We start from the raw sequence: 25661 nt of genomic DNA on the forward strand, positions 1-25661 counted from the left end.
AAAGCAGTATTTGCTATAACAACATTCGAGGGACACAGCAACTGAGTGTGGTCCGTTGTCATATCAGAAGATGGCAGGCGAATTGCGAGCGGTGGAGGCCATGAAATCATCATCATCTAGGTCAGGAGCAAGGGGAGGGTATTCTATCTTCTGGTGAAGCATACAGACACGGGAGGCTTTGGTCTCCCCTGTGCAATAATCACCGTCCTGGACCCGTATCCATATGAGGTCGACCTGACAAACATAAACAACTGTGACAGCCAACGCGATTGTGCATGTTGAGGATGCAGTGCAGATTGAGACTTGGAGACTAACGTCAAAAGTCACCATTCCCTTGGCTACGCAGATAGATGCAATGACCGCCGGTACATGCCTTCGTAATCTGGAAATTTTGATTTGTAGGATCAACAACTCCGTGGCCGCTACGAATTTGATGCAGGAAGTTTCCAGCCAGCGTAACATGAGGCCTTGAGCTGGCAGAGGCTGACAGCCGCTGACGCAACTGCGACACGGGCGTCCCCCTTGGATACGAAGTATCCGGGCCGAACATGCCTCCCACAGTTTTACGATACGCTCCACACCCTGAAAACAAATTGAGTTCTATTAAATAGAATGAATTGTCCTACATAGAGTACGTCTCTGCAAAGGACAGTAATTGTTTTGTTTAAAAAAAATTGCACTCACAGGCGGGTAGTACCAGAGGGTAAGCTCGACATATCGATGTTAGGGTCGTGACAAAGGGACTGTGAAGATCATATTGTGGAACGTGTGGGTCAATTTACGTGATGCATCATGACCTATGGGTGCAAGGTTGATTAGGTGACCCATAGATAATAAAGCTAGTCCGAATTTTAAGACATCAAAAATAGTTGAGCTTAAAGAAGTTGGTATCATATTTCTGGTACAAAACAGGACTAGCTGCTTGAGCTCTTGAGCGGACTGCTTCAAGCCTAAGCTGTACATGAAAGTTCTATACTACACAATGAATCAAAGCATCAATCCAATGATACTTTCGATAAGATGTACGTTACCCAGGAATCAACCAGAAATAGTTTGTACAAAAAAAGTAGCATAACGACTCACGTTCCGAAGCCACTGGAAGTCAGTAGGTGGGTTCCAAACTCAGGCTCAGGCCTCAAAAGTTCCACAGCTTGAAGGTGGAAAGATGAAAACAACGTAAATGCGGATTAACGTTACGTGTGTTCCAAGGATCATGATGAGTAATAACGAAAAAGGAAAAGCGCGGACACTGGTGGACACAGCCGGAGCATGAATGCATCAGCCGACCAGACCTCGTCAGTCACGTCAGTGTACTTGCTGGGTGGTTCTGCACTGACCACGATGACAACGAACCCTTCACACATCTTAATTGCGCGAAATTCACGAGGGCCAAACAATATCAATCCATCAGCCTCCCTTAGTTCACCTACAGAAACTCATGCAGCAGCTTCAGGCATATTCCGTTCCTCGGGCTCACCTCCATGGTTGCTCGAAGAATGTGAGACCGACGATTTGGTCACTGAACTGAGTTTGTATGACTCTGAGGAAGGCATAGAGATCGACGACACGTTTACTCGCAAAGGAAGATTTCCTGGAACCGTCAAGATTGTGGTTGAAGGCACCACTTTCTGGTGAGTGGCACGAACTACTGCGGCTTACGTGCAAATATCCACCCATGAGTCTAGGGCGCATAAAGAAGTCCTTATCTTTGCGTCACCCTTCTTTGAGGCTGCACTGAGTGGTAGCTGGGCCGAGACGGGAAGACCACAGTCAATGTCCTCAGTTATCACTATCTCGCAGCCCCCCTCCATTCCAGGGGAGAAAGGCATTGTCGAGACGCCCACGGAAATGACATTCACACGCGAGGATTCATCTGATACCGAGTCACCCGTAGAAATCGAAAATCCCCCGAGGAGCGATACCGACAGTGGTATGAGTGGCAGCGAGGATGGCGAAGTCGACACCAAGGCCAGTGCTCGCGACAACAGTCTTGCAAAGTTGCAGGGTACAACCAATAATGGAGAGACCTTATCAAGCCGTGACACGAAAGGGAAGCAGCGAACGGATGATAGACCATCGATTAGACGCGGGTCTCAGACAGCACATGCAACTGTCAAGCGGCGTCGGCGTACTAATTGTCATGACGCTGTCATAGTTCTCAAAGAGGAGAAAGTGAGTTCGGAGCAGAATTACACGTGCAGGTTGCTTATTTCGTGTAGGCTAACACCTTTCACGATTTCCTGAAGTTTGTCTACCCTCAGTGAGTATTGTCTTCATTGGCTACCCTTGAAACCAATCCTCTCTCAGTCTCCAGTGCACCATAACTTGGAAGAATGTAGAAGGCCTTATGAATATCTCCCACAAGCTTTGTGTTCCAACACTCCAGCAGGAATGCCTCACTTTCCTTCTGACCCACGCCGCCGGAAAACCTATAAAGGCCATGCGTATTGCAGAACTTTTTGAGGAAGAAGAACTCTACCGCGAGTCAAGTCGCTTCGTACTTGACAATCCAGGCGGGTGGTCCGAAGAAGAGCTTAGCACCCTTAGCCAAGAGACTTTACTGAAGCTAGAGAAACGGTGGGCCTTCTGGATGATGATGATGCATATCTGATCTTATGGTGCTGTTTACAGGAGAAACTGGTTTCTTGAGCGAGTGCTTAAACTGGGGTTAACTCCACTTGCAAAGGAATATCAATGCGTAAGTCCCCGTCGGATATGCGATCATCTTGTTGACGCTTCTTAGTGCGCCACCTGCCCTGATTCTGCTATTTGTGCTCGTCTTCTCGAAGAAAAATGGAGACAAGCATACAATGCCGTTTTCCGTTTTGGTGGGTTGGCATCGCGCGCATACATACTGTATGCTCAACACATCCTTAGGTCCTTGTCAACCCTCTATGGTATATCGCTATTTAAGAAACTTAGAGGGTGTCAGTCCACCGCTCGCCCTTACGCACCTTACATGCCAGACAACAGCCAAAGCTTTCAATGCAACTCGTGAGTTACGCTCTTTCTTTTGAATCGTATTAGTTGACTGCTTTTCAGTCTTTGACAGGATGTTCTCTCTAGGCATCCGCAGCGATGCTAACGTAGCGCCTCTTGGTGCGCGTGTTGCCGCAGTAGCAGCCGCAGCTACTACCGGTCCTCGCCGTCACTTTCTTTTCTGCACCCTGAAGCCCGAAAAAGCTGTCCCTCGCATCAAACGATCTCGAGAATTGCTGTAGACACGACTCCTCGATCAATTCCAGCGCGTGATATCTGCATTACTTCCCACTGCTGGGATTCATCTGTAATCTTCTATTTCATCATTACTGAAATAAGTGCTATAGCCTTATCATCGTTCCCTCATATATGACTTATGTATTCCATAGTATATTGCTGTGCTCCACATAATGGAGACTGGAATCAATCACGCTTCCGTTCATCTGATGGTTGTGTGCCCTCGAAACTTCGAACGAAGGAGAGTTGAGCCAGTACCAGCAAGTTGACTTGCTATATGCGTGCGGCTATGTTAGAGGCTGTCCTTTTGATGCGTGGCAAAGATCTGGCCATCTTCACAAGCATTTCTTGCGCATTGTCGAGAGATCGCACTGGTAGCCCTTTACGGACATGAGTAATGGCATAGGCCACGATGAGCCAGTGACTCATCTCGCCCCAGGTTCGCGTAAATTCTTGTAGCGCCGCGCGTGGCACTATTGATACCAATGTTCATCACTCCTGCAGACTGTCACACATCCACGATTTCTCCTTGTTTCTGCCGACGAGGTATTTGAACGTCTACCCGAGACCATGATTTGGTCACTCCTGTCGGAGACGGAACGAGCAGGAGATTCGAGGTCCCCATGGGCTCGCGTACAGTAACTTCTCGCGTTTTTTCTCCCCCAAATATGGTGGAGTCTCCTTGATATGATCATCGTACCTTTGTGATCATATCGAAAGGCTGAAAGCGAGAGCTAATGATCCCATGCGCCAACTATAAAGTGCGTCGTGTTTCAAACCTGAGTATCAATCCCCCCCTCCTCGCAATGCACGCTCTAGGTGGGAGAATATGCACCATTACTGCTTACGAATTCGGTCAAGTCCAAGTCAGAGAATAGGAGCGGCTGAACACCGTACCTTGTCGCGTATATCTAATATGACCGAGTGTCGGGTGGTTTCTTTCACTTACCCACAGTGCACGGTACCAAGCACCGTCTGCTCGTGCACTCTCTGATTTTTCTACACCTTGGTCCGTTCTTTGCTACTTATGAAACTTCGCTCCGGTCGTACTTCCTTACGATGTCAGCAACCGCAGACAACAATGCCAGTTCAACGTTCCAAACACAGTCAACCTGATCACTGACGAGACCAGGAGCATTGGGGACTTTGTCCCAAACCGATTTTAAGGGATCCTGCAGAAATGGTCGCCTCACCGATATAGAAGCACCCGCAGTTTTGTCCCCAAATCCCATGGGTCCGGGCGGGCAAAAAATATTTGCAGGCAGGTGTATTGACCTCGATATCGTTCAACCATCATTGTCACCTCTCAAGTGGTTGAAGCACACAGAAACTGTCAGGAAGCTACATTTATATTTTAGTACGGAGGTTGCCACTATGAAGATCGCCACCGAGTGGATCACAGTATAGAACCGAGCAGCTCGCACTCTCAGGTTCGCTTTTCCCCATTGAACCGTGACGGCTGAGCTCGATGCATACCGAGTAGGTCTCCGGTATGTTCGCGCGGACCAGTGGCAAAGCCGCCCATGGACAAATCATTTTGTTCGATAGGACAGAGTCGGATCATCACGCAGGTACGAACTCTGCGAGTTTGACGCCTTCCAAGATATATATTCACCCTGGATCTGTAGCTCTAGATCTATTTGCAATAAATACGACCAAGTCCCCTAGTATGGAGCTGAGGGTTGGCTGGGGGACTGACTCCGTTTGTCCTAAATAATGAGACGGAGCCGCGTAGTGAGGTTTGAATAATTTCAAGTATCCGGCGACAACAACCAGACATCTACGCTGTTGCTTGATCGGGTGCCAATCGAACGGTCAGATGCAACAGTATCTGAGTGGCCGGTTCGAATAAAGTACATACCATGTATAAGTTATAAGTTAGGGTCGTGATGTCGAAGTGCACCTTGTCCGACCTGCCGCTAAGAGGTATTGAGTAGATACACTACCCGGTAGTAAGCAAAGGACAACCATAAAGACAAATGTCACAGTACGCGAGAAAATACGAAGTATACAATAACTTAGGAAAAGTCCATCCGGAATAGAATGTGAGAAATCAACGGGATATTTGTGACCGGAAAATGGTGAGTGCGTTATCTACGAGCCATTCAATCATCATGGCCTTGCCAGCCATGTCACTGAACTCAGAACCAGGATCTGAAGAACGCATCAGTGTGGCTAAATCCAAACGTCAGCTTTGAATTGCAGCAAACACGAGCCAGAAAGGACGTACGTCCAAAGACCACTCCCAAGTTCCTCGCATTCATGAGATTTTTGTCGCTGTGTTCTAATACACTGTACCGACGTTAGTTAAACATCCGTGAGTTGCGAGAAGGTTCTCACTTGTGTAAATGCAATACAAGCAGGCGTAGAGTGTGATAGTGCTCGCTGGGAAGGCGGTTGACCAATTCCTGCAGGTATTGGGTTTTAAGCCCGGGATCCTTAAGTGAAGCTGCTGAGATAAATTCTCCATGAAGGTCATAAGTCAAAAGAGGGACAGGTAATTGACGGAAATATGTCTTTAAGACAGAAGTGACGCTGCAGATATCATTGAACCGATCGTCGTCACGCAGATCGAATGCTCCATAATCCCCTCGTTCGAATAGCTGGGTGATCATTTTCGTTTGGCCAGAACCACCAGTTTTGCGATAGATACCCTCGTAGTCCAGTGCTGATATCTGCGTCAACCAGGTGCAGCTTAGTATAGACCATATTCTCTTACCGAGTGCCTCCACTGCGTCAATGCATTTCTCCACGATAACAGGGACTTTCCGTTCACCCCACTTCAAATCCGATTTCACTTGTTCTATAAGATCACGGCCAAACATAGAGGGAGCTAAAGTCTGACTTTAGACTCGAATGTTGGCAAGACATTCAAATCACTCACGAGGTTGTGCAATCGCATCATCTCGGCGAGGGGGCTGTTGAGAACATGCTACGCACACTTGATTCACGCAACGAGGATGCACGGATATATGGCAGACTGGGGAACCGTTAGTAAAGTAGACACGAGACTAAGAAATGACGTGCCTGAACATCGAAACTGGGAGCCCCATAGCTTGTCTCCACAATGATCGCACCGCGTAAAGCGGAGTACGCTCGTTTGGTTGAAGGAATGAGGTACTCGACCTTTGCCCTTCTGATCAAGAGACGACAGCGAGGGATCCCGACCTCTAGCCATAGGCCACTTGAATTTTGCAGACTTCAGCGTCGAAGGCAAGGAATCTGCCATGTCGGGACGGCTAGCCTTGTTGAACTTGGCCTCCGATTCCTCAACCAACGTTGTCGTGCTGAACGCTGCCACACCATTGAGTGATGAAGACATTGATGGGAAGTCAGACTGAGGGTGGTCGTGGTCAAACGATGTGCTCTTCTCGCTGACGGAGCTTACTGCTGATTCGTCCTTTGAACAAATGACGTCCACAGTAGGTGTTGCAGAGCGAGAGGTCTCTATTCGACGCACATACTGAGCACTAAGCTGCGCCAGTTCTTCGTTTCGAGCGTTAAGTACAGTGGTCTCCTCGAGGAATTGTTCGCGGGCGGCTTTCAACTCTGCCACCTCTCTGATGAGAGCCTCGCGCTGCTGTGTGAGAGGAATGAGCTCGTGCTGATACTGCGTCTTAATGTTGTCCAAGCGCATGGTCAAAGACCGGCTCATCTGTGCGGCAGGTATTTCGCCCGAGTTTGTAACGCTGGGGCAACTAAAATTCTAAAATGAGTGCTCGGTGACTTCAAAGGAAGTATTGCAACATTACTTCTTTGACGCGCATAGTTCTTCAAGCTCTGCTAAAGTCATATCTCGCTCCGCTTTCAGATGGGACAGATCGTGCTCCAACAGATTCAGCCTTTTGGCAAGCTCCTGGGAAAGCTGTCGTCGGGTTTCCGACCTGTTTGCCTCACCATTGAGAGCAGTCAACTTTGCAGCTTGACCAGACAGCAAGACACGCAAGCGGGTGACCTCTGCTTCGGCATTCCGTCGAGCGACAAGTTCACGGTCATGTTCCTTCCGGGCAACAGTAAGACCCTCGATATATTGCTGGCTCGCCCTCTAAGAAGCATTAGAACGAACAACTCTGCAGTGGATTGTGTCTACCTTTGTGCCGTCATACTTGTGTTTGAGCTCTTCGTATTCTATCCGTCGTTGCTTCATTGACGTAATGATAGTCCCAATGAAGTTCTTGTCCAATTTCAATTGCTGATAACCATGTTCGCTTGCATCATCAAGAACCTCATGAAGGCGACGAATCACAAGATCGTATGAATCGCTAGAAACAGGCATTGAAATGGTTGAATCGGGTAAAGTGACGACGATGCGCGCATTGGAATCCAAAGATGCATTGGAAGCCAGCCTCTCGTGCCTTGCTCCATGACCGTGAAGAGAGGGATAATGCGACTCGGGAGAAGAGCGGTCTTTTGGCGAGAAGTCGTGAGACGAGCTTGGAAGCAGGTCTTTCGTCTCAGCATCAAGTGATTGAGAACAATTTGAGGGATCTCGTTGATGATCATGCGGCTGTCGGGATGTGGTGGGAATGACTCGTTCCAGACGATCTTTGTCATTGGCCGCACTCCCTGAGTTTCGTGACTTTCCATTGACGACACTAATTGCAGCTGGACTGGGCAACGATTCATCCTTACGAGAATCATCTCCCTCGGCAATCTGATCGAGCGATTTGAGAGATGGCATTCCACCCACCGACCTCAGAAAGTCTGAGAAGTCCGAGCCCGTCATGGAAAAGCGAATAGGAGGAAGAAGGGCGGGCGCGATAAACGTTGCTACCGACGTGCGTTCAACTGGCGAAGATTCATCCGAGTGAGAATCCATATGCGACATGGCAGATGCATCGGGATCAATGTCCAGCTTGAGCTCATTCGCGCGTGCCTTTGCCCTGTGCTCTTTAGGTGGGACAGGAGGAGCAGGAGTAGTGGGTGAAGGGCTATCGTCTGAGGATTTGCGACTGCCATCCCCTTCTGCGTCCGTGTCTGTACCACTTTCAATACTGTGAGGGACATCCGCTCTATGACATGGGGATGTTGGAGTAACTGCGCCAGTGCGATCTGATATTGAGCCACTGGGTGCATTATCCATGCGCAATGTTCTCTCACTCGAATGGCCAGAGGGGGACAGACGCCCGTCAACTTGCTGAGTATGCAGGCCGTTTGTCAAGCTTCTCGCATGGTTCTGTGAGTCCGTACGAATAGAAATTTTCTCCAAATTAGGACTTAACCGACGTAATTGGGTCGTCGAGCGGGTATAATGTGATGCGGACTGGGGTTGAAGGGGGTCATGCGACATTGATCGCATACGACCATCAGGTGTTGCTCGCCCATTTTCTAGATGACCAGGGGCAGGTGATGGAGGAGGAGAATGGTAAATAGTCGAACCCGAAGCGTTGTCACGAAGTAGACTGATATTGGATGCCCGGCGAGATGGAAACGAATCGAAAAAGAATGACTTGGAAGGAGATGGAGCAACGGGTGAGTCGCTACGGTTTGCAGGTAATGTCTGCGACCGAATCATCTGTTCTGGCGGAGAAAGTCCGGCTGAGGTAGAAGGCCGGGCAAAATTCTTATAATCAAGAGCAAGTCCTGGGTTAATAGACCGCCGTTTGTCACTGCGAGACGTAACGCCATTCGGTACGCCCAAGCTAGCCTGATCCAAAGAATCCTTCTCTGCGTGTCCTTTCTTTGCGAAGAGGACGTTCAGTGGCCGAACACCGTCATCATAGCTCTTTCTCCTGGAAAGTGCGCTAGATGAATCCGCAGTCGACGATGGATTTAACAATGTCCCTCCAATTCCATCCTGAGCCTGTAGACTCTCTAAAGGAGTTATAGGAACAGACTGAGACAACTTTGACGAGCCTAAATCATCAGCAATGATCACTTGGGTATGATCAGCGCCACCGTCATCGCTGTTGTCGGGGGGTGCGATGGTTACTGCGAATGATTGTGACTGTGCATCACGTGATGATCGTGAAGAGGTAGGAAGTTTATGCTGAATCGGGTGTGGACTTGAAGGAAATATCGACGGTTGCGCAGTATTCTTGGCTGATGCTTGGGGAGGTTCATCTTGAAGTGGCGATGATCTTCGCTTTCGTTCCAACGTTGCAAGGGCATCCTCTCTAGGTTGATTGAGACTTCTTATGGATGGAGTATCTCGGAAGGTCTTCGCTGAAGGCTTCAAACGCGTAGACGAAGATGAAGGAGGCGAAATAGCTTGTGGTCGATCAGACACCTATGAAATCATGTCAAAAAACCGGCCCAGAGCGGTCAGCTCCGCTTATATGTTTCTACCTACCGCGTTCTCTGCCAAGGCTTCACGTGCCTCTCGCTCTCGTGTTAAAGATGACGCGCTGCCCTCAGCAGCCTTCTCCCGTTCGCGCTTCCTCTGTGCATGACGGCGAATCTTGGCCATGCGTTCGTTATGACAGGTCATGCAATAGATGCCATGACTGGTCTTGGCAAATACTAGTTCGTCGATTCTGTTATGACAAACCTTGCAATTAAAGCAATGTGCATGGTATGAATCGTCTCCGGTCATGATAGCTTCGTCGAGAATGGGCTGGTGGCAAACATTACAATTATACGAACAGTTGGCACATATTGGGGAGCCATCTGAAAGCAGTAGTAAGTTGGTGTCAGCGGTCACCTGTTGATGACATTTGGCGCATTTGAAGCAGTCGACGTGAAAAAATGACTGTCTAAATACGCGATGGGTGATCCGCAGCGCAAGTAGAGTTAAAACGCGTATCGATAATAGCAGCTGTTAGCTCACCCAAACGCGACAACCAAACCACCATTCTCGTTTACGGCATACTGCTTGCAGCCCGGACAGAGTCTGTTCTCGAGGGACGAGATTGAATTCAGGGCGACCTGTTGAGACATGGTTCCTTGGTCAAAAATGGTGCAGTGCAGATGAGAATAGTTCGGATATCTTGTTTAAGATTCAAGATAGAGAAAGGACAGAAGGGTGGGAGCGGCGGGGGTATGGGATTTGAGCCAGCTCACGTAGGAGGTGTGTAGTTGAAGGAAGGACTGTTGACTATTTGTTTAGTGGTCAAATGATGGTAACCGTTAACGGGCTCGATGGCGAACACGATGACGAGGTATAAAGGGTGGGGTATTTGGTCGCGGTGAGTGCTGTAGTAGTAGACACTGTCTTAGATAGCCAGTTCCAAATAGTAGAATAAATGTTTTTTATGTAAAACAAGATAACCTGATGTAAGGAACACAATTTATCCCACGCTTTCTCAGCTTCGAGGAGGCGATCGTTGTGCTCTCTGATCATCGATCGTAGAGTCAGTCGACTTAGGAACATCGTTCAGAGACTACATTGCAACTTCCCCCTTGAAACGACCTGTGCAGTGACAATTTACTGATATCCGAGATGCTCTCGCCACAGCTGTTCAGTGTGATCCGGGGTTTGTATAAGTGTATTACCATTGCTAATTCTGAAGTCAATACATTAATTATGGGATAGTTCGAAACTTCCTCAATCTTTTCGAAGTGGATACCGGAATCATCCACAACCCAGTCAATTGACCAATCAAATGAAGACAAATGGCGACCGACGGGCCCAGGCCTGTAGCCGTACCGCATCGATCGATGAACGTAGCCTCGAGGCCGAATGTGTGTAAGATTGTTGTCTTGACAAGTTGTGAGCGTCCACAAAGACGACGACGGCGCCCATCGATGTGGTGGGCGTGGGTTGCGTTCTTGCAAGAAGAGAATGAGTACTTCGTTTCTTTTTTTTTTGTGCGGAGCGTAAATTCCGAGGAATTCAAATGTAATTACATGCCTTTTCGGTCGATGATGTAACTTGTATTTCACATTCCCTGGTCCGTGCGCAACTAATTTCGTATATAAGTGGCTCACTTGGTAAGCTATTTCCCCATCTCTTGTGCTCGGGCATGTACTGTCGCCAGTGAGGTCTTTACCGAGGCACAGTCTTTTGCTGATTGCAAATTACACATCCGAACCCGTCTGTTAGCTTCGGCTTTCAGCAATTTTTGGAACACCTTTATCTCAGGCTTTGAGCTTGAAGGAATAATTAGAAATTTATATAAATTATTATTCAATTCAATTCAATTGACTATTTGAAATTATCCCTCGTAACCGGCAATTGATTAATCACAGAGTGTCGGCTCTTACGTCCAAGCAGTGTCACATCATTTATCGCTTGCAGCTGTCGAGACCTCGTACACCACTTCCTGGAGCAAAGTTGGCGATGAGTCAGGTGAATCAATGAAAAGTGGCACGCGCCATCAGCCAAGTTGGTCAAGCAGAATTATAAGCCATAGCGCTGAGGAAGCTGGCCGCCGATCTGAATGGAGAAGAAGCCGTGTAGTCAGCATCAATGATCCGAATGCTGAAAAGTCAACGCCAACCGTTTTAAAGACACGGCAACATTTCTCTTGCCGACGTGGGTGACTAGTAGCTGGATACGTCATAGAGGGACTCAGAGGGTGGTTCGCTGAGCGTACGAAGTAGTGTGACGGCGAGCCAATTCTTTGCGGGCGAGCAATGTTGAATCACCCACCCAGAGTCTTGCGAAGACTCATCATGCACTCGTGCGGCTGACCTGCACGTTGCAGGTGAACATATGTTCTGGCTCCTGAGCACGGTTCGATGTTGTCGAACTTTGATAGTCGACCGTCATGAGCCTCATGAATTTCATCTATGACCCACACGTGCACGGGAGTGCTGATGGATTCCTACTAAAACCAGAAATGACGATCCAACCCGAGGATGGGTGAGTAGGTGACTCATCCTCGAAGTGATTGCAGATACTGGCCCTTCGATCTCGAGAGCAAACATGCGTACCAAGCTTCTTGGCGCACCGAGATAGCTCCATATAGATTTTGCAAAAGTTCAAGTTGATTGTCACCAGTCGACTTGTCAGTAACGTTATGGCTATTAGTTCACGAGTTTCTAGGTAGTAGTACGGCTTGCTCACCGAAAAACGGTAGATGTGTTTACGCAAATCATTAGGATGTCATCGAGGTAGACTTGGTGGGTTTCATTCTGAGAAAGCTGTGGTGACACATGGCTGATACAGTTACAGCTATGGATAAGAACAATTTCCATTTCGAGAACCAAGGAAAACAGGTATCGCGAAATGACAATACCAACGGAAGCAGTTTACTCTGTTTCTGCTCTTGTTTAGGTTTCTCCCTCCCGGCTCTCCATCCTCTTCATCAAGGCACTCACCAGGGATCGGCGCTCATCTTTTTCTTGCCGCTATCGACAACGTTGTTCTGCAGCAAGCTGCAAGGCTTCTAGCCCCCCCGCCACCTGGACGTCCCTGTGCTACCCACGTTCTGGATCATTCCCTAAGCCTGTCAAGGATAAACTCAACTTGTGCTTTTGACTAGCACATCATCATCATCATGCCTCTTCCAAGCGGCACGCCGTTGTCTCTTCAAGGACATTCTCGCCCTGGAGATACTGTCCAGACTAAGCCTAAGCACGCTATGATCGTCCGTATGTCGGCTGAAACATTAGAAGCTCTCGAGGACTTGTCCAGTAATCCTTCGATGAATTTCGAGTTTGGTGATAGTCCAGTCAGTCCAAGTGCTTGCGACTCAACCATATCTAACGCTCAATCTCAGGGTATTCACATCGGGGAGACATTCTTTCCAATGCGTCCTTTGAAAGAGAGTTCTCCGCACGAAATCTATCTCAGGACGTCCTCTGCAGCCAAGCCAAATGCTCCGTTGAAACTCTATGCCAATGTCATGGGCAAATTCATCGTCGACCGACAGCTTGGCGAGAAAGTCACTGATAAAGTACGGCAGCAAACCATCGAGGCGAAGAAGCAACATTCTGAGCGCCAAACCATCATGCTCGATGCGCCGCTTATATCTGCAGCAGGCACAAAGAACCTTAAGCGAAAAACACCAGGTTCTGGGACGGTGGTAAAGAAAAGCGCACAACGTGATACCCTCCATACCCCTGCTGCCTCCACCCCTGCTGCACGCAAAATCTCGCCGATACCACAAACCGTTTCGTCAAAGGCGAATGCAGATATTCGCAGACGTCTTATCCACTTCCTTGCAGTTGAGCATCGCGAAACAGACTTGACGGTAACCAGGGTTTGCGGGAGTAATTGTGATGCCTCTGCAAGGGCTAATCTACTCAGTATCTTAGAGGAGGTGGGTATGCATCACTCTACTTTGACTTTTTCACTCAATCGCGGATGTAAAGGTTGCTGAGCAAGCCCCAGCCCGGAAAGGCGACAAGTCTCCTCGGAAATGGGCCCTCAAAAATCGTACATGGCTCGAAGTGCGTCCATACGAATGGGAGATGTACAAACCGTCAGACCGGACCAACATCGCTCGACAAGGCAGAGTCGTGCTTAGTGCCCTCAGGATACCAGAGTCTGACTCTGTGTGGGATCATTTTCGCTTTCGAAACGTTGCACCTCCTACTGGAGCTCCTCCTCATCCAACTCACGGAGGTAAGACCATCACCGGCCCACCTGCAGGCCTTCTCAAGCCGAAGCCCGAACCAAAACGTCCTGCTATATCCAAAGATCTGAAGCAGAAAGCGAAGGCAGATTCTTCTCGAATAAAGGGCGATATACAAATGAAAGATGAGGGTGCACGGCCAAGGGGTGACATACAGATGAAGGACGAGTCCGTTAAGCTCCCTAGGGTGGCCGCTATTAAGCGCGAAGAAGCCAGTCCATCTCCCAGTAGCAGCACTAGCACTAGCTCAAAGGCAGCGTCCAGACGATTACCGGGCTCTGGATACGTTGCCAAAAAGTCCCCTCAGCCTTCTCCTACCGTTGAGTCGGCATCTCGCGGAACTGCAGGTCCAGCTGATGTTCGTCCTCAAAGACCGTTACCCCGTTTACCTTCCAAACCCGTCCCGGCATCCCTACCGCCACTGCCAAGTCAGGAGAAGACGATTACCACTTCGATGCCAATGAAGATGACGAAGAAGATGCTTCCACCCGAGGATTCCGATAGAGAGCGCGAGAGACATAGGGATAAAGATAGACCGCCGAAGGATAGAGTTGTCGCTGGTGTGAAGCGGAAGAACGCTACCCATGATGTGGGGGATGCGCAAGACGGGGAGGGGTTCAAGGCAAACTCATTCAAGAAGCGCAAAACGGAAGATGGACCATCATCTGCCCCATCTTCGTCTTCATTAAAAGGTCGAGACTTGTCTCTTCCAAAGAAGCCGGTCGAGGCCACATCTCCTGTACCACCTCCGCCGAAGAAGATCAAGAAAGAGTCTTCTCCGCTCCCACCGCCTCGCACCGCCTTGCCGACGCAGCCACCACCTCCAAACTCGCCTTCCAAAACAGATCAACGACCGAAACTCAACGGAGCGTCAAAAGTCAGGCGAAAGTCGCCGATATATACCTCTTCGGATGAAGGAGAGATACCAGAGCCGCCACAGAAGTCCGCACAGGATCCTTCCACGAATACTGATCGCTCCAAGGGCAAGGAGGGACGTGCCCGCCCCCGATCTTCATACCCACTACCCTCTGATCGTAATGGGCTGCGCTCGCGGTACCAGTCCAAGTACGGACATTACCTGGGTACATATGCCCAAATCCTCGCACAGAAGCGGAAGATCGAGGCCATGTTAAACGGAGAATCGGAAGCGGAAGGAGAAATCATGGATCCGGAGGAGCTGAAGAGGCTCAGTGCCGAGCACAAGAACCAGAAAGAGGAATTAGAGTCTATCCAGGATAAGTGGATGAACGGGTCTGTATCGGAATGAAATGGATCACATCGTGACTGCAAACTTCTTCAGGACTTAAGACGGACATGACCTACTCATCAACACTATCAGTATCTACGCCAAATTTTCTTGTTGTACATCGCTTTTCGTTCATTATTTCAGACTGTGCTATCGCAGAATTGCAGCTTTGAGAGCTATCATAGCATGTATACGCTGATACACAGACTAATTACGACTATTGTCTAATTTTCGGCTTGAATAAGTAATGTCCCATGCATCACCTACATCGGCGTTCGATCAGCTAGGAAATACGCATTAAAGAATCGGTCACACTCACTCTTCACTACCACGATGGGCGAAAAGTTCCGAACAGGCCAACCGCGAAACCTGAATTGAGAACCAGTTAACCGCAGATAGGGCCGTAAAGCCTTCTATAGGTTATGATCACTGGCATCACTCCTCCTCGAGGCACTTTGAAGCTGCGTATTCCTCGAGTTCTCTGATGCCGGCTTTAGCATCACGATCGCGTTTCTCGAACCATGCTTCGAGTGTACGAAAGTAATTTCGACCGTTAATGTGCCAACTTCTGATGAGGGTCAGATCTGACCGGAGCTACGTCTAAAGGATACTGATTATTAACATTCATTGAGCTCGGCAGAATTATTGAGAACACGCACGAGAGGGTCGTGAGAAGGCATCGTCCCACCTGTGAAGGCAAAGAAACGTTTCAAAGGATGAACATCATGCCGGTGAAGAACGTTGAGCCATCCATTCATCGTCCTGTTCGAAGAAGTGATATGGTGTCATCTCGTGGCAGCACAAATGCACGAACAAAAAATTTTCGCGTGCATGATTTGAAGAGATTGGATGCAACAAAGTGGATGTTTTTTTGATGAAGCACTCATTCGTTCTGCTCCAGGAACAAACCTCGGCGTTGTTCAGACCCTTTACTTTGGCAATAGCATCAGTATACAACCTATGGGTTGAGGAGTCGGATAGACCGGTGTAACGGGAAGCCCGCGCAAGGGCCTAGGGACGAGGTTAGCAGGGGTGTGGAGCCAGGAAGGACGTAGAGTTGGCAGGAGAGCAGAGTTAGAGACGAGCGTAAAGGCTTGAAAACATAGCACAAAGGTCGGAGATCGGGGTCTCATGGGTTTCGGGGTCCTAGAGTGCATAGAACATGTTGGAGAGAGCTAGTATCGTCCACTGGCGGGCAGCGCATCCTTGTCCTCTCCAAAGTGCAGGACTGGCGGGTTCACCGGTGATTCGTGGTTTTGGATGTATCTGGCAGCGAAGTTGAACATACAATATTCGAGAAACTGAGGTCGGCTCACCTGAGCAAGATTTTTTTATAAAAAAAATTGAGAGACGTAACCAAGGTCAAGGACATCCATCGCATCTGCTAGCTGTGCTTTGTCGGAGTAGTTTCCTAACATGAAAAATTTCTGCTTGTGCTGTTTTGTGGCCTGGCGTATGGACCTAGGCAGGATATAGTCAACATCGTAGGCACCTGTCAGCGCGTACGAAACAGTAATCAAGGGTTTTAAAATTTAGAGGGAAAAGCTGAGCTTATACCTCATGATGTTGCTCGTTGGCTGTCTGCATGGAGTCTGCATTTGAGGTGCGCGCGCGAACATCCTCGATTTGTTTCATCTTGACAGTACGGTTGAGTTCAAACGATCCATGATTAATTTATCGTAGTCGTTGATGACACAGGACGAAGCCTGGGGCCGGACCCTTCCATAGTACTTGTAGTTGATGAGTTAGGATGTCACTGAGACAAAATCCACTCGCTCGCCGCGTCGAACGGGTTCAGGATGTAAGTGAATTTCCCCGTAACGTCATGGATCACGCTGGAAGACATGGGTCAAGCCCTGTCAATCCTACACAGTTCATACGGCTCTTAAATGCTTTGCTGCCAGGCAGGGGATGGATCGTGATTCGCCAGCCCATAAATGGAAAGCATCTTGCAGAAAAGCAGCCTGAACCAGTTACGCTGACCGCGGTTAGTGATATACTCAACGGCGATTCGAAGCTCTCGGCAGTTGGTTTGCGGACCCTAGAGATGGTTGACTCTGAGCGTATTAATTCTGTGATTTGCCAATAGCTTTATGAACCCACATAATATAATTTGCTTACTACTGCATCTCCAATTTGATACCTCGCACCATCGCCCCAAGTTTAGCGGAGATACTTGTCAAGCTTTTTGATACATTTCCCAAGTCCTTAAAGCCGTTCCTCGTATCCTTCTCGATCAGTGATTGGTGAAAATATAATCGTGCATCATGGACAGAATGGGGGACACTCTTGACCGTCATGACTTATGATGGCCATGATTGTCTGCCATTTTGTCCAACTTCGCAATCAAGGTTTTGAAATAGCCGCCAAACTTGGATTACAGCGCCTGGCTATCATGGCTACGGTGCGTGTCGATATAGACCTCGCAGCCTGTGGTAATCAATATTAAATTCAAAACTCAGGTTTTATTAGTACTCACTCGTAGCATCCATTGCTAGATCCTGTCAATTATTCCACCCAATCGAGAGTCTTGGTCACCCGAAGAATACTGTCACATGGGGCATAGTTGGTTGCTAGCACTATGCGTAGTAGCTATAGTGTGGAGTCTGGACGGATGAATACTATGGACGTTCCGATCACGTGTTCATAACGGGAAGTTATTATGGAGCAGAAAAGCAATCGTGAGAAATACCTTCCTATAATACGTTTGTCTTGACTTTTCCTCCTTCGCCGTGAACATGCGCGCAATGCCCAACATGTCCGCAACATCCTTTGCGTTCAGGACTCTTGGAGTCCACTTTAGCAAGCGCACAAATGCAAGTTTAGTATTGCAAACACGTCGTGAATCTCTTCGCCCTGATGTTGATCGCTACAACACCATCCGCTTGTTTTTCCAGCGGCAGCTTGCGACACATACTTCTACGCCAGTGACACCACTGCCAGCCTGCAGGAGATCAACGTTCCACACGAGTTTTACCCCAAGTTCTTCTAGATTATTGGCCAGACGCGACTTCCAGGAACTGAGGTCGCTTCGGTCGCGCCATGACCATTCGAGCAGGGAAGAGAAAGGTAACATACAGGAGAGCGACCACTCCAGCCAGGAGAACAAAGCACAGTTCCCCGGCTCCGCTAGTTCTGTTCAAGGCGATTCGGAACAAAATACGGGTGTTCATCCCCCCCCTCCACCATTAAATCTCGACAACTATCCCCGTCTGTACCGCAGATTAGCTCTATCCCTTTCTCACCTTCACCGCCCCACACGAGACGACTTCTTGAAAGTAGCCAATGGGTTTTGGCAACGTCTACGGATCCGCTTCAAGTGGTTTACAATACGTTCTTTTCGGAGATTTAATGCAGATGATATCTCCGCTTTCATAACATGGTTCCTAATGAGCCAAACGCTGTGGATATTGGTCGGAACGTGAGTTGAAAATATCTGGTCTGAATATCTGATGGCTTATTCTATTCAGAACGACATTCTTTTCCGTAGTTTTTGCCACTGCTAATAGTCTGCAATTGCAAGGTATGTGTCTCCCCTATGCAATCATACGCACATATCTCACTAGACATTGCAGAATATGTAGCACGCGCCATAAGCAACTACCTCACTAGTGAGACTGGCGTCACAGTCATCTTTGAATCTGCTATCGTTCCTAAATGGAAGGACTCTCGCATCTCCTTCAAAAATGTATATGTCTCCCGCAGATCATCCTCTACCACCCGTCCACTAGCGCTAAAAAAACATATTGGACATAAAGCGGCCGTTGGATATGATGTCAGCAGCCACCCCGCATACAACTATTTTGTGGATGACGACGAAGAAGTAGTTGAAAGTCACGCGGAGGATGATGTCAACTATTCTATGTTTGACCTCAACGTAGACTCCATAGACGTCACTTTGTCACTCCAGCACTGGCTGAATGGCAAGGGCCTTGTGGAGGATGCTGTGATCAAAGGCGTTCGCGGAGTACTAGGTCAGTATCTTTGTCCATCGAACATCAGCTTGAACTGAAGTTGTAAACAGATCGTCGCTCTGTTTTCTGGGATCCAGAAAACCCACTTGACCCGGCTGCATTCCGTCATGTTGGCCGCCAAGGCGACTTTGAGATAAACTCTCTACAGCTCGAGGACATCCTTGTGACCGTGTATCAACCGGGCGATTTTAGGCCTTATACTGCCTCAATTTTTCGTGCAGACATAAGAACTTTCCGGAAACAATGGCTCTTCTACGACGTTTTGTGTGCGGAAAACGTCGTAGGGCAGTTCGATAACTGTCTATTCAGTTTGCACAAACCTCAAAGCATCGGCCGAACTACTGAACAGGATCTCAAGGATGGAAAATGGTCGCGGATGGTAATGTGGATTGACCCCTATCTCTGGTCAGTTCTGACACGTTAATTATAGTCTAGGATTCGCATTGATGGCGTCAATATTGATCACATGCAAAATTCCACGACATTGGAAGGCGGTCCCTTGTCGTGGATAACGTCTGGCAAAGTTGACGCAGTGCTAGATATAAAATTCCCTAGGGACGCAGAAGACGAATTTGCGTTGAATGCCATTCTCGGTGAGCTCGCGGATGCCATCACCACGGCGGCTACTGCCTCTCTACCCGTTGAGAGAATACCGGGGCAGCGAGAGCTCGCAAAACCACCTCTTACTGCACCTACGACTGATGACGAGAGCGAAGCCAATGATAGTCCTAAGGTCGTCATCGACATAGATTTGCGATTTAGGGATCTCAAGGCTGCTGTTCCGTTATTCACATCAAATCTCTCATATGTCAATAGCGCACTAATAAGACCTATAGTGGCGTTCATGAAGTGAGCGAAACATTCTATCTGTGCTTGATTGTTTCATTGATTTGTCCAGCGCACATCATACTTTGGTTCCTATTCACTGCAGAGTGGTTAAAGATTTGAGTGATTATGACGGCGCATGGACTGTGAGTATCTCTCTGGAGTCTTCGCAATTTCGCTCAAACTAATTGGTTTTGTAGATGTGGGAGAGTATGTTATACTTCTTATGTAATAACCTACTACCGCTAATCGCCTCCTATTGTAGCCGGCCTCATGGATGAAATTTCACAAAAGGTAGAAATAATTTGATTACTGATCAGCGTGATCTGATACGCTTGCTTTAGATATACGATGCGCTCGCTTATCACGTCTCCCAAGTCAACTTGAACAGGCGAGTAAAAGCAGTCAGCATGTGGTCATTGCAGATGACTGCCAGCGCTGTACTGTCTGCGCTGAGGAACCTGGTGGATCCAGTGTCTATGCAGGTTCGGGATCTATACTACGTGAATGGCGTTCCATATAACGGCTTAGTTCCTGGACCGTAGACTGGTAATTGTTTTGCAGCTATCGACGGAACTATTTTCAGCTCACTCCGCATGACGCCTCTATATGTCAAACAGGGATTCTACGAGACACGTTCATAAACACGGTTTGATAGTCCTATTCTCAGTCGTGTTTTCTAACTTTCCAATTGAGAGATGTTTTGACATGGGAGTCAGAAAATTGCCAAGGGATCGCATAACAATATTGATTTGATGCCCATCTAGTTTACGACGATGATAACGGTCGCTTCTGCTACTTCAATTCGACGGGCTTTCGAAGGTCTTGGAACGTAACTCGATGGTAGCGTATTACGGGCAGTATTTGACCATTTCTGCCAGTGGAAATGAGCGGAGTTGCCAATGAACAGAATCAATGCCAATGGCCGGACACGGCGGGGAGAAAGTGATGGAAACAACCTTACTAATGTCTGCGATACGTGCATATCACATCATCGTCAAGTTCTAACACTGATAGATTTTGGCACAAGTGTAAAAGCTAAGCTACCGTCGCCAAGTTGACTTTGCCATGCGGCCATGTTAGAGACCTCTTGATGACTGGCCAGGTCCTTGTGTGATTTTGTTGTTTTCACAAGCATTTCTTGCGTGTCTATCGAGAGACCTTCACGGATGAGTGAGTGACGCCATGAACCCTGATCATGAGACCTGGTGGACCAGTATTTGTATTGCTCACAGTGACAAACAGAAATCGGCCATGCGTGGGCCAATAATGCATCATTACGTGGAGCCTCCAACTTCGTGCAACTCTTTTTAGCATTGTGATAACTATCGGTATCAGTGCTCTTCTGCAGGTTGCTAAATTCCGATTATTTACGATTTCTCTATTTATGTCAACAAGTGTTGGCACCACTGACCGAGACCATTAATGTCTCTTGTTCTCTTCCGAGACGGGTTTTCTAATTCTGACATGTCACGATCAGAGATCCCGCCGGTGTCCCCGTGGGCTCCCTTCTCTCTCGGTTTCTTTCTCCCCCGCACATAGCGGACCGAAGTATGGATGAATGAGTGTAGGGGACCTGGTGGAGTCTCCTCGTTGGTAATTGTATCTTTGTTATCAGATTGATTAAGTGCTCATTATACCACGCTTCAGCTATAAAGCGTGTCATGTTCTAAACCTGAATATCAATTTCCCCCTCCTTACAATACATGCTCCAACCACTGCATTCAGTTTCGATTGAATCCAAGCAAGAGGATGTGACTGTCATTGACTTGGCCCTCGTTGGATCTCAAGGTCGCGTTGGATTCAGAGGCCTTTTTGAAAATAAATTCCTGTGAGTAGTTTGGGGGGATAGCATGGATTTAAACGATGGGATATATTTGTGGTGCAGACTTGGTGTATCGTTATTCTCGACTCTCGGAGGATTCGTGAGTTTTTTGTCGCAGTATAGATGACCGCCAGTAACATTGTGCCTTGTCGTGTATATTCAACAGCTCTGTGGCTACGCCCTGGTGAGTTGGGCAGTGTCCTCATATGATACTAGTCTAATTGTCCATCAGGAAGTCATCCCTGCCGTGCTCGCCATTGAGTCGTTTGGAGCGAAGTTCCCAGAGATATACACGAATGCAACACTGAAGGTAAGGTTCCAATAGATCTCGGTCCTGTCAGAGTAAATACTTTTAGGGATGGCTTGTGTCCACATTTATGCTTGGCAAGTCAACGTGGCATGCCGCAAGCGTCTGCTAGCTGATGTACGTCCGCAGCTGCCTGGTTCGGAGCTAATGTGAGCGGCCCTGTCTGTGACAAGGTGAGATCTATTATTCGGCCAGACAACCTGACAGGTCAAATTATGATCGACTACAACCCAGATCGGACGAAAGGTTAGCATAATATGCGATGCTATGATCTTCATTCTCGGTAGTTCACTCCAAGCATGTGCCACGTCTCCCGGTAAGTTTTATTTTGTCACATTTTTCTTAGCTTCGCTGAAGATCATTTTGCTAGTTCACCTGTTCGCCGGTCGCGTTGTCGCTGGTTTGGCAGTTGGTTCTCTGACGCATGTCGTCCCAATGTATCTCGCTGAGATATCCTGCGCCAGAATTCGTGGATCATTAGTTTCTCTGCAACAACTCGCTATCACATTCGGGGTGAGTGAAACAACCAGCAATGAGGTTATGCATCTGACGCTACAAAATGTAGCTTCTTGTCAGTTGTGCGTGGCAGTCTGCTTTCATATGTTTGCATGTGCTCAGTACTTGAAGACGGGATCGTGTATGGCACGTCACAAATCGGGGGGACCCGATGTGCCCCGGGAATACCGTACACTGGGACGCTTCCGAATGGCAAGCTTGTGTTCAATCCTAACACTGATGTCCCTCCTGGCGGTTGCACTGGTCAATCACAAGCGTCATGGAGAGCCCCGCTTTCATTTCAAATATTACCTGCTTTGGTATGTTGGCTATATTTTCTGCCTCTCCCTCATACCTATGGAAGTGTAGTGTCTTGCCATAGGCATGCTCTTCATGCCATACTCGCCCCGTTGGCTCGCTGATAGAGGCCGCGAGGTGGAGGCTCTGGACACACTGTCGCGTCTTCGACGGAAGCCCGCTCAAGATTGTTCGGTTCGCACTGAATTCCTGGAGATCATGGTTGAAGTTCGTTTTGCAAGAGAGGTCATGGAAGCGGCATATCCTGACGCGGGGCCAGTCATGCGGATAATCCATAAATACTCGGCGTTGATGGCTGGCTGGCCGAAGTCCAAGCGACTGGTTGTTGGATCTCTCATTATGACGTTCCAACAAAGTATGGTGGGCTTTCAAATCATAGGCTTTTCTTATCGTGTAGTGATTTATTGTGGGTTGTCAGGGGGTGACCGTAAGTCGTGATTCATCCTCCTGGAACTAACATTGCTTATTTTGATTAAGACTCTCATCTATTTATTACCTACGAGTAAGCTTTACAAAAAAAATTGATTGTTGAGTTCAAAGTTCACTCTTATCCGTAGTTTTCAGCCAACTGGGCCTTAACCCTAATACTACTTCCTTACTTGCCACTGGGGCTTATGGGATTGTTAACGTGAGTTCAAGTATAGATAATGTCACATATAAGTCTCTTATTTTGTTCCAAGATGCTCGCCACTTTACTTGCTATCGTTCTTGTCGATAGGGTGGGCAGGCGACCTGTGTTAATATCTGGTGCCGCCGGCTGTTTTATTTGCATTGCAATCATAGGCTCTATCGTAACCATATACGGCAAGGATTGGCCAGCGCATGTAGTAGCGGCTCATGTTACCATTGGTGGGTGCGCTGTAATTACCTACGGAACATGTTGAACTGTGTCACAGTCTTTGTGTTTCTCTACGATGCAATCCTCTCTTACTCGTGGACTCCGATGGCATGGGGTGCGTGGCTCGTAATTTATTTCCTTCGAGGATTTGATATCTTTGACAGTCATTACCAGCGAGATATTCCCGTTGCACCTCCGGTCCACTGGTATGTCCCTTACCGCATCGGGCATGTGGTCATCGTACTTGTGCGGTTTCATTATCTTCTTCGGTATATCTGGTATTGACCGTCGTTATGTTAATTAGTACTGCTGGACTCTTTACGCCGACGATGCTGAGTCCACATGCAGGTGGAATTGGGTACTGGTCGTCTGTCGCGTTTTCTCTTGCCGCGTTACTCTCAGCTAGTATGTCAAATCCCCAAATCGTATCAAAAATTATGTTAAGCTCGCTTTCAAGTATGGTTTATCCCAGAAACCAAGGGTCGGGTAAGTTTTCTTTACGTTCACATGTCCTGTTGAACATGGCTGACGATATTGTACAGACCCTGGAAGAAATGGACCCTGTATTTCGTGATAATGCTACTGACAGTCAGCGAGAACTCAAGAGGGGTATTTCCCAGGAGCTTGGTCTGCCCGACCGGGCGTTTTTGAATGCTCTATAAAGAAATTTCTGGTTGACCCAGGTCATTATTTCCTCATTAAATCGATTCATCCATCATGTATATTATGAACTCCTTTTGTCTTTTTCTATCCTCGACATGGTCACGTCTGGGTTTTCCAAGCTTTTGAAGATGAACGATTTCGCGCTATCTGGAATGAGCTCCACTTCCGCTCCCTTTCATGCCGAACTCCTATCAGCAGACTATGCGTGACGGTAAGCGCTATCTCTACTTCCGCCCTCTTTCTTTTGCGCAGTCTCAGAAACCGGCTGGCAATAAACCATTCTATTTAATTGTTCAGATGGTGTATGTTATCTTTCTGCTTCAACCAAGCCCTGAGATCTGAGAAGTGGTTGATATGGTAAGCCGAACCGTGACCTCATCTAATAATTTCCGCCCAAATTTTTAATTCTCAAGATGAAATCATATTAGGCGCGCGGACCGCTTGTATTTATGATTATAACACGCAACTTGAACAGAAGCCCAGGTGAACCTACGAATTTGTATCAAGAATAGGAAAATGGTCAGATTCTGACGCTGCAGATTTCAGGGGAGGAACGTTGAACGGAAGAGCCGAGTATACATACTCTTGCATACTTGTGTGTGACATCATCTGACCCCTCTGTCTGCAGTTCCAACTAGTGAGCGAGGCAACCTGTTTGAAAGTTCGTCCTGCAAAATCCGGTGCACCAGGCAAAAATCTCAGACTGGTGTGCGAGTCGGGTTGGCTTCACCAGACCATCCCAACTACACGCGTGTGGGGCCCTCCGACCACATAGCTCGGTGCAATTATCACGGAGTTTAAGTTCGAACTCCGACTGTTACATCGTCCGCGTCATCCCCCAAACCTGACTCTCCTCTTCCCAAATATTCAGACAAGTTTACGATGCGATTCCCATTACGGTGGAAATCACTCGTACACATGTCAGTAATATGATTTTCAAACGTCATAAGACAGGTACGTACCACGTATGATTCACTACAGCACAGTCACAGCACTAGTGTACATTGTTACATCGGTGTCCCTCACTTAGTTGGCCCGTATGAATTTGATTAATGTTGTGAGGCTGACAGCGATCAAGAGCATGCGAGGGATTCCGTTTTATATTGAGATTGACACGAGAGTCGGTCAGGGACTGTTCCGAGGTTTCTTGTCAGTGAACAGCGTGGTGTACTGGGTGCTGTCAATCAAACATGCAGCTGCGCATCCTAAGAGACCATGGGGAACCGTTTTTCCATGAGTTTCTTGAAGTGGGAACAACCATTCTTGACTCTCACTGAGACGAAGTAGTCAGGCTAGCAGCTGGTGTGCCAACGTTCAGTCAGAATTTGCACACAATTCGAACTATTAATAAACATCGATCTGCATTCATCGCGACCACATACACTACAACCAAAGAGAAAAAACCTAACACCCTACAGAGAAGGATGGAGACCCGATCCTATCCACAAAGCAGCCCAAGTCTCAGACCACAACCGCACTCAAGCGCTCACC

General features: G+C 48.0%; 5 protein-coding genes across 5 annotated transcripts; 4 read left to right on the top strand and 1 right to left on the bottom strand.

Annotated features, from left to right (window-relative positions):
- Window positions 1–1341: 1341 nt before the first annotated feature.
- Window positions 1342–3221, top strand: HD556DRAFT_1242246 (uncharacterized protein; the record flags this gene model as incomplete). The annotated part of the gene is made up of 8 exons (XM_041298262.1): window positions 1342–1631; window positions 1686–2172; window positions 2220–2260; window positions 2308–2577; window positions 2632–2698; window positions 2744–2828; window positions 2878–2994; window positions 3043–3221. The coding sequence occupies 8 exons, from the start codon at window positions 1342–1344 to the stop codon at window positions 3219–3221; spliced, it is 1536 nt and encodes a 511-aa protein (XP_041157470.1).
- Window positions 3222–5139: 1918 nt separating this feature from the next.
- Window positions 5140–10306, bottom strand: HD556DRAFT_693879 (RhoGAP-domain-containing protein). The gene is made up of 10 exons (XM_041311326.1): window positions 9986–10306; window positions 9509–9911; window positions 7307–9445; window positions 6969–7261; window positions 6244–6914; window positions 6101–6196; window positions 5936–6049; window positions 5557–5884; window positions 5447–5508; window positions 5140–5391 (listed from the first exon to the last, which is right to left on the bottom strand). The coding sequence occupies exons 1-10, from the start codon at window positions 10093–10095 to the stop codon at window positions 5270–5272; spliced, it is 4338 nt and encodes a 1445-aa protein (XP_041157471.1). The 5' UTR covers window positions 10096–10306; the 3' UTR covers window positions 5140–5269.
- A 2043-nt stretch (window positions 10307–12349) lies between these two features.
- HD556DRAFT_1390702 (uncharacterized protein) lies at window positions 12350–15144 on the top strand. Its single transcript, XM_041303542.1, has 3 exons — window positions 12350–12773; window positions 12822–13364; window positions 13417–15144. Exons 1-3 carry the CDS (start codon window positions 12600–12602, stop codon window positions 14944–14946), a joined length of 2247 nt encoding a protein of 748 aa, XP_041157472.1. The 5' UTR covers window positions 12350–12599; the 3' UTR covers window positions 14947–15144.
- A 2470-nt stretch (window positions 15145–17614) lies between these two features.
- HD556DRAFT_694149 (mitochondrial distribution and morphology protein-domain-containing protein) lies at window positions 17615–20378 on the top strand. The gene is made up of 9 exons (XM_041311328.1): window positions 17615–18346; window positions 18396–18448; window positions 18501–18899; window positions 18950–19278; window positions 19330–19748; window positions 19798–19870; window positions 19925–19934; window positions 19990–20018; window positions 20069–20378. The coding sequence occupies exons 1-9, from the start codon at window positions 17664–17666 to the stop codon at window positions 20267–20269; spliced, it is 2196 nt and encodes a 731-aa protein (XP_041157473.1). The 5' UTR covers window positions 17615–17663; the 3' UTR covers window positions 20270–20378.
- Window positions 20379–21430: 1052 nt separating this feature from the next.
- On the top strand, window positions 21431–24213 carry HD556DRAFT_1488631 (general substrate transporter; the record flags this gene model as incomplete). Its single annotated transcript, XM_041308769.1, has 18 exons — window positions 21431–21555; window positions 21613–21649; window positions 21716–21733; window positions 21782–21859; window positions 22091–22172; window positions 22227–22369; window positions 22422–22434; window positions 22484–22671; window positions 22721–23029; window positions 23088–23096; window positions 23147–23171; window positions 23227–23297; window positions 23350–23518; window positions 23566–23622; window positions 23672–23753; window positions 23812–23912; window positions 23965–23993; window positions 24050–24213. 18 exons carry the CDS (start codon window positions 21431–21433, stop codon window positions 24167–24169), a joined length of 1656 nt encoding a protein of 551 aa, XP_041157474.1. The 3' UTR covers window positions 24170–24213.
- Window positions 24214–25661: the final 1448 nt, after the last annotated feature.

This window comes from Suillus plorans (assembly GCF_016647745.1).
Source record: "Suillus plorans strain S12 chromosome Unknown HD556scaffold_49, whole genome shotgun sequence".
NCBI lineage: Eukaryota > Fungi > Basidiomycota > Agaricomycetes > Boletales > Suillaceae > Suillus > Suillus plorans.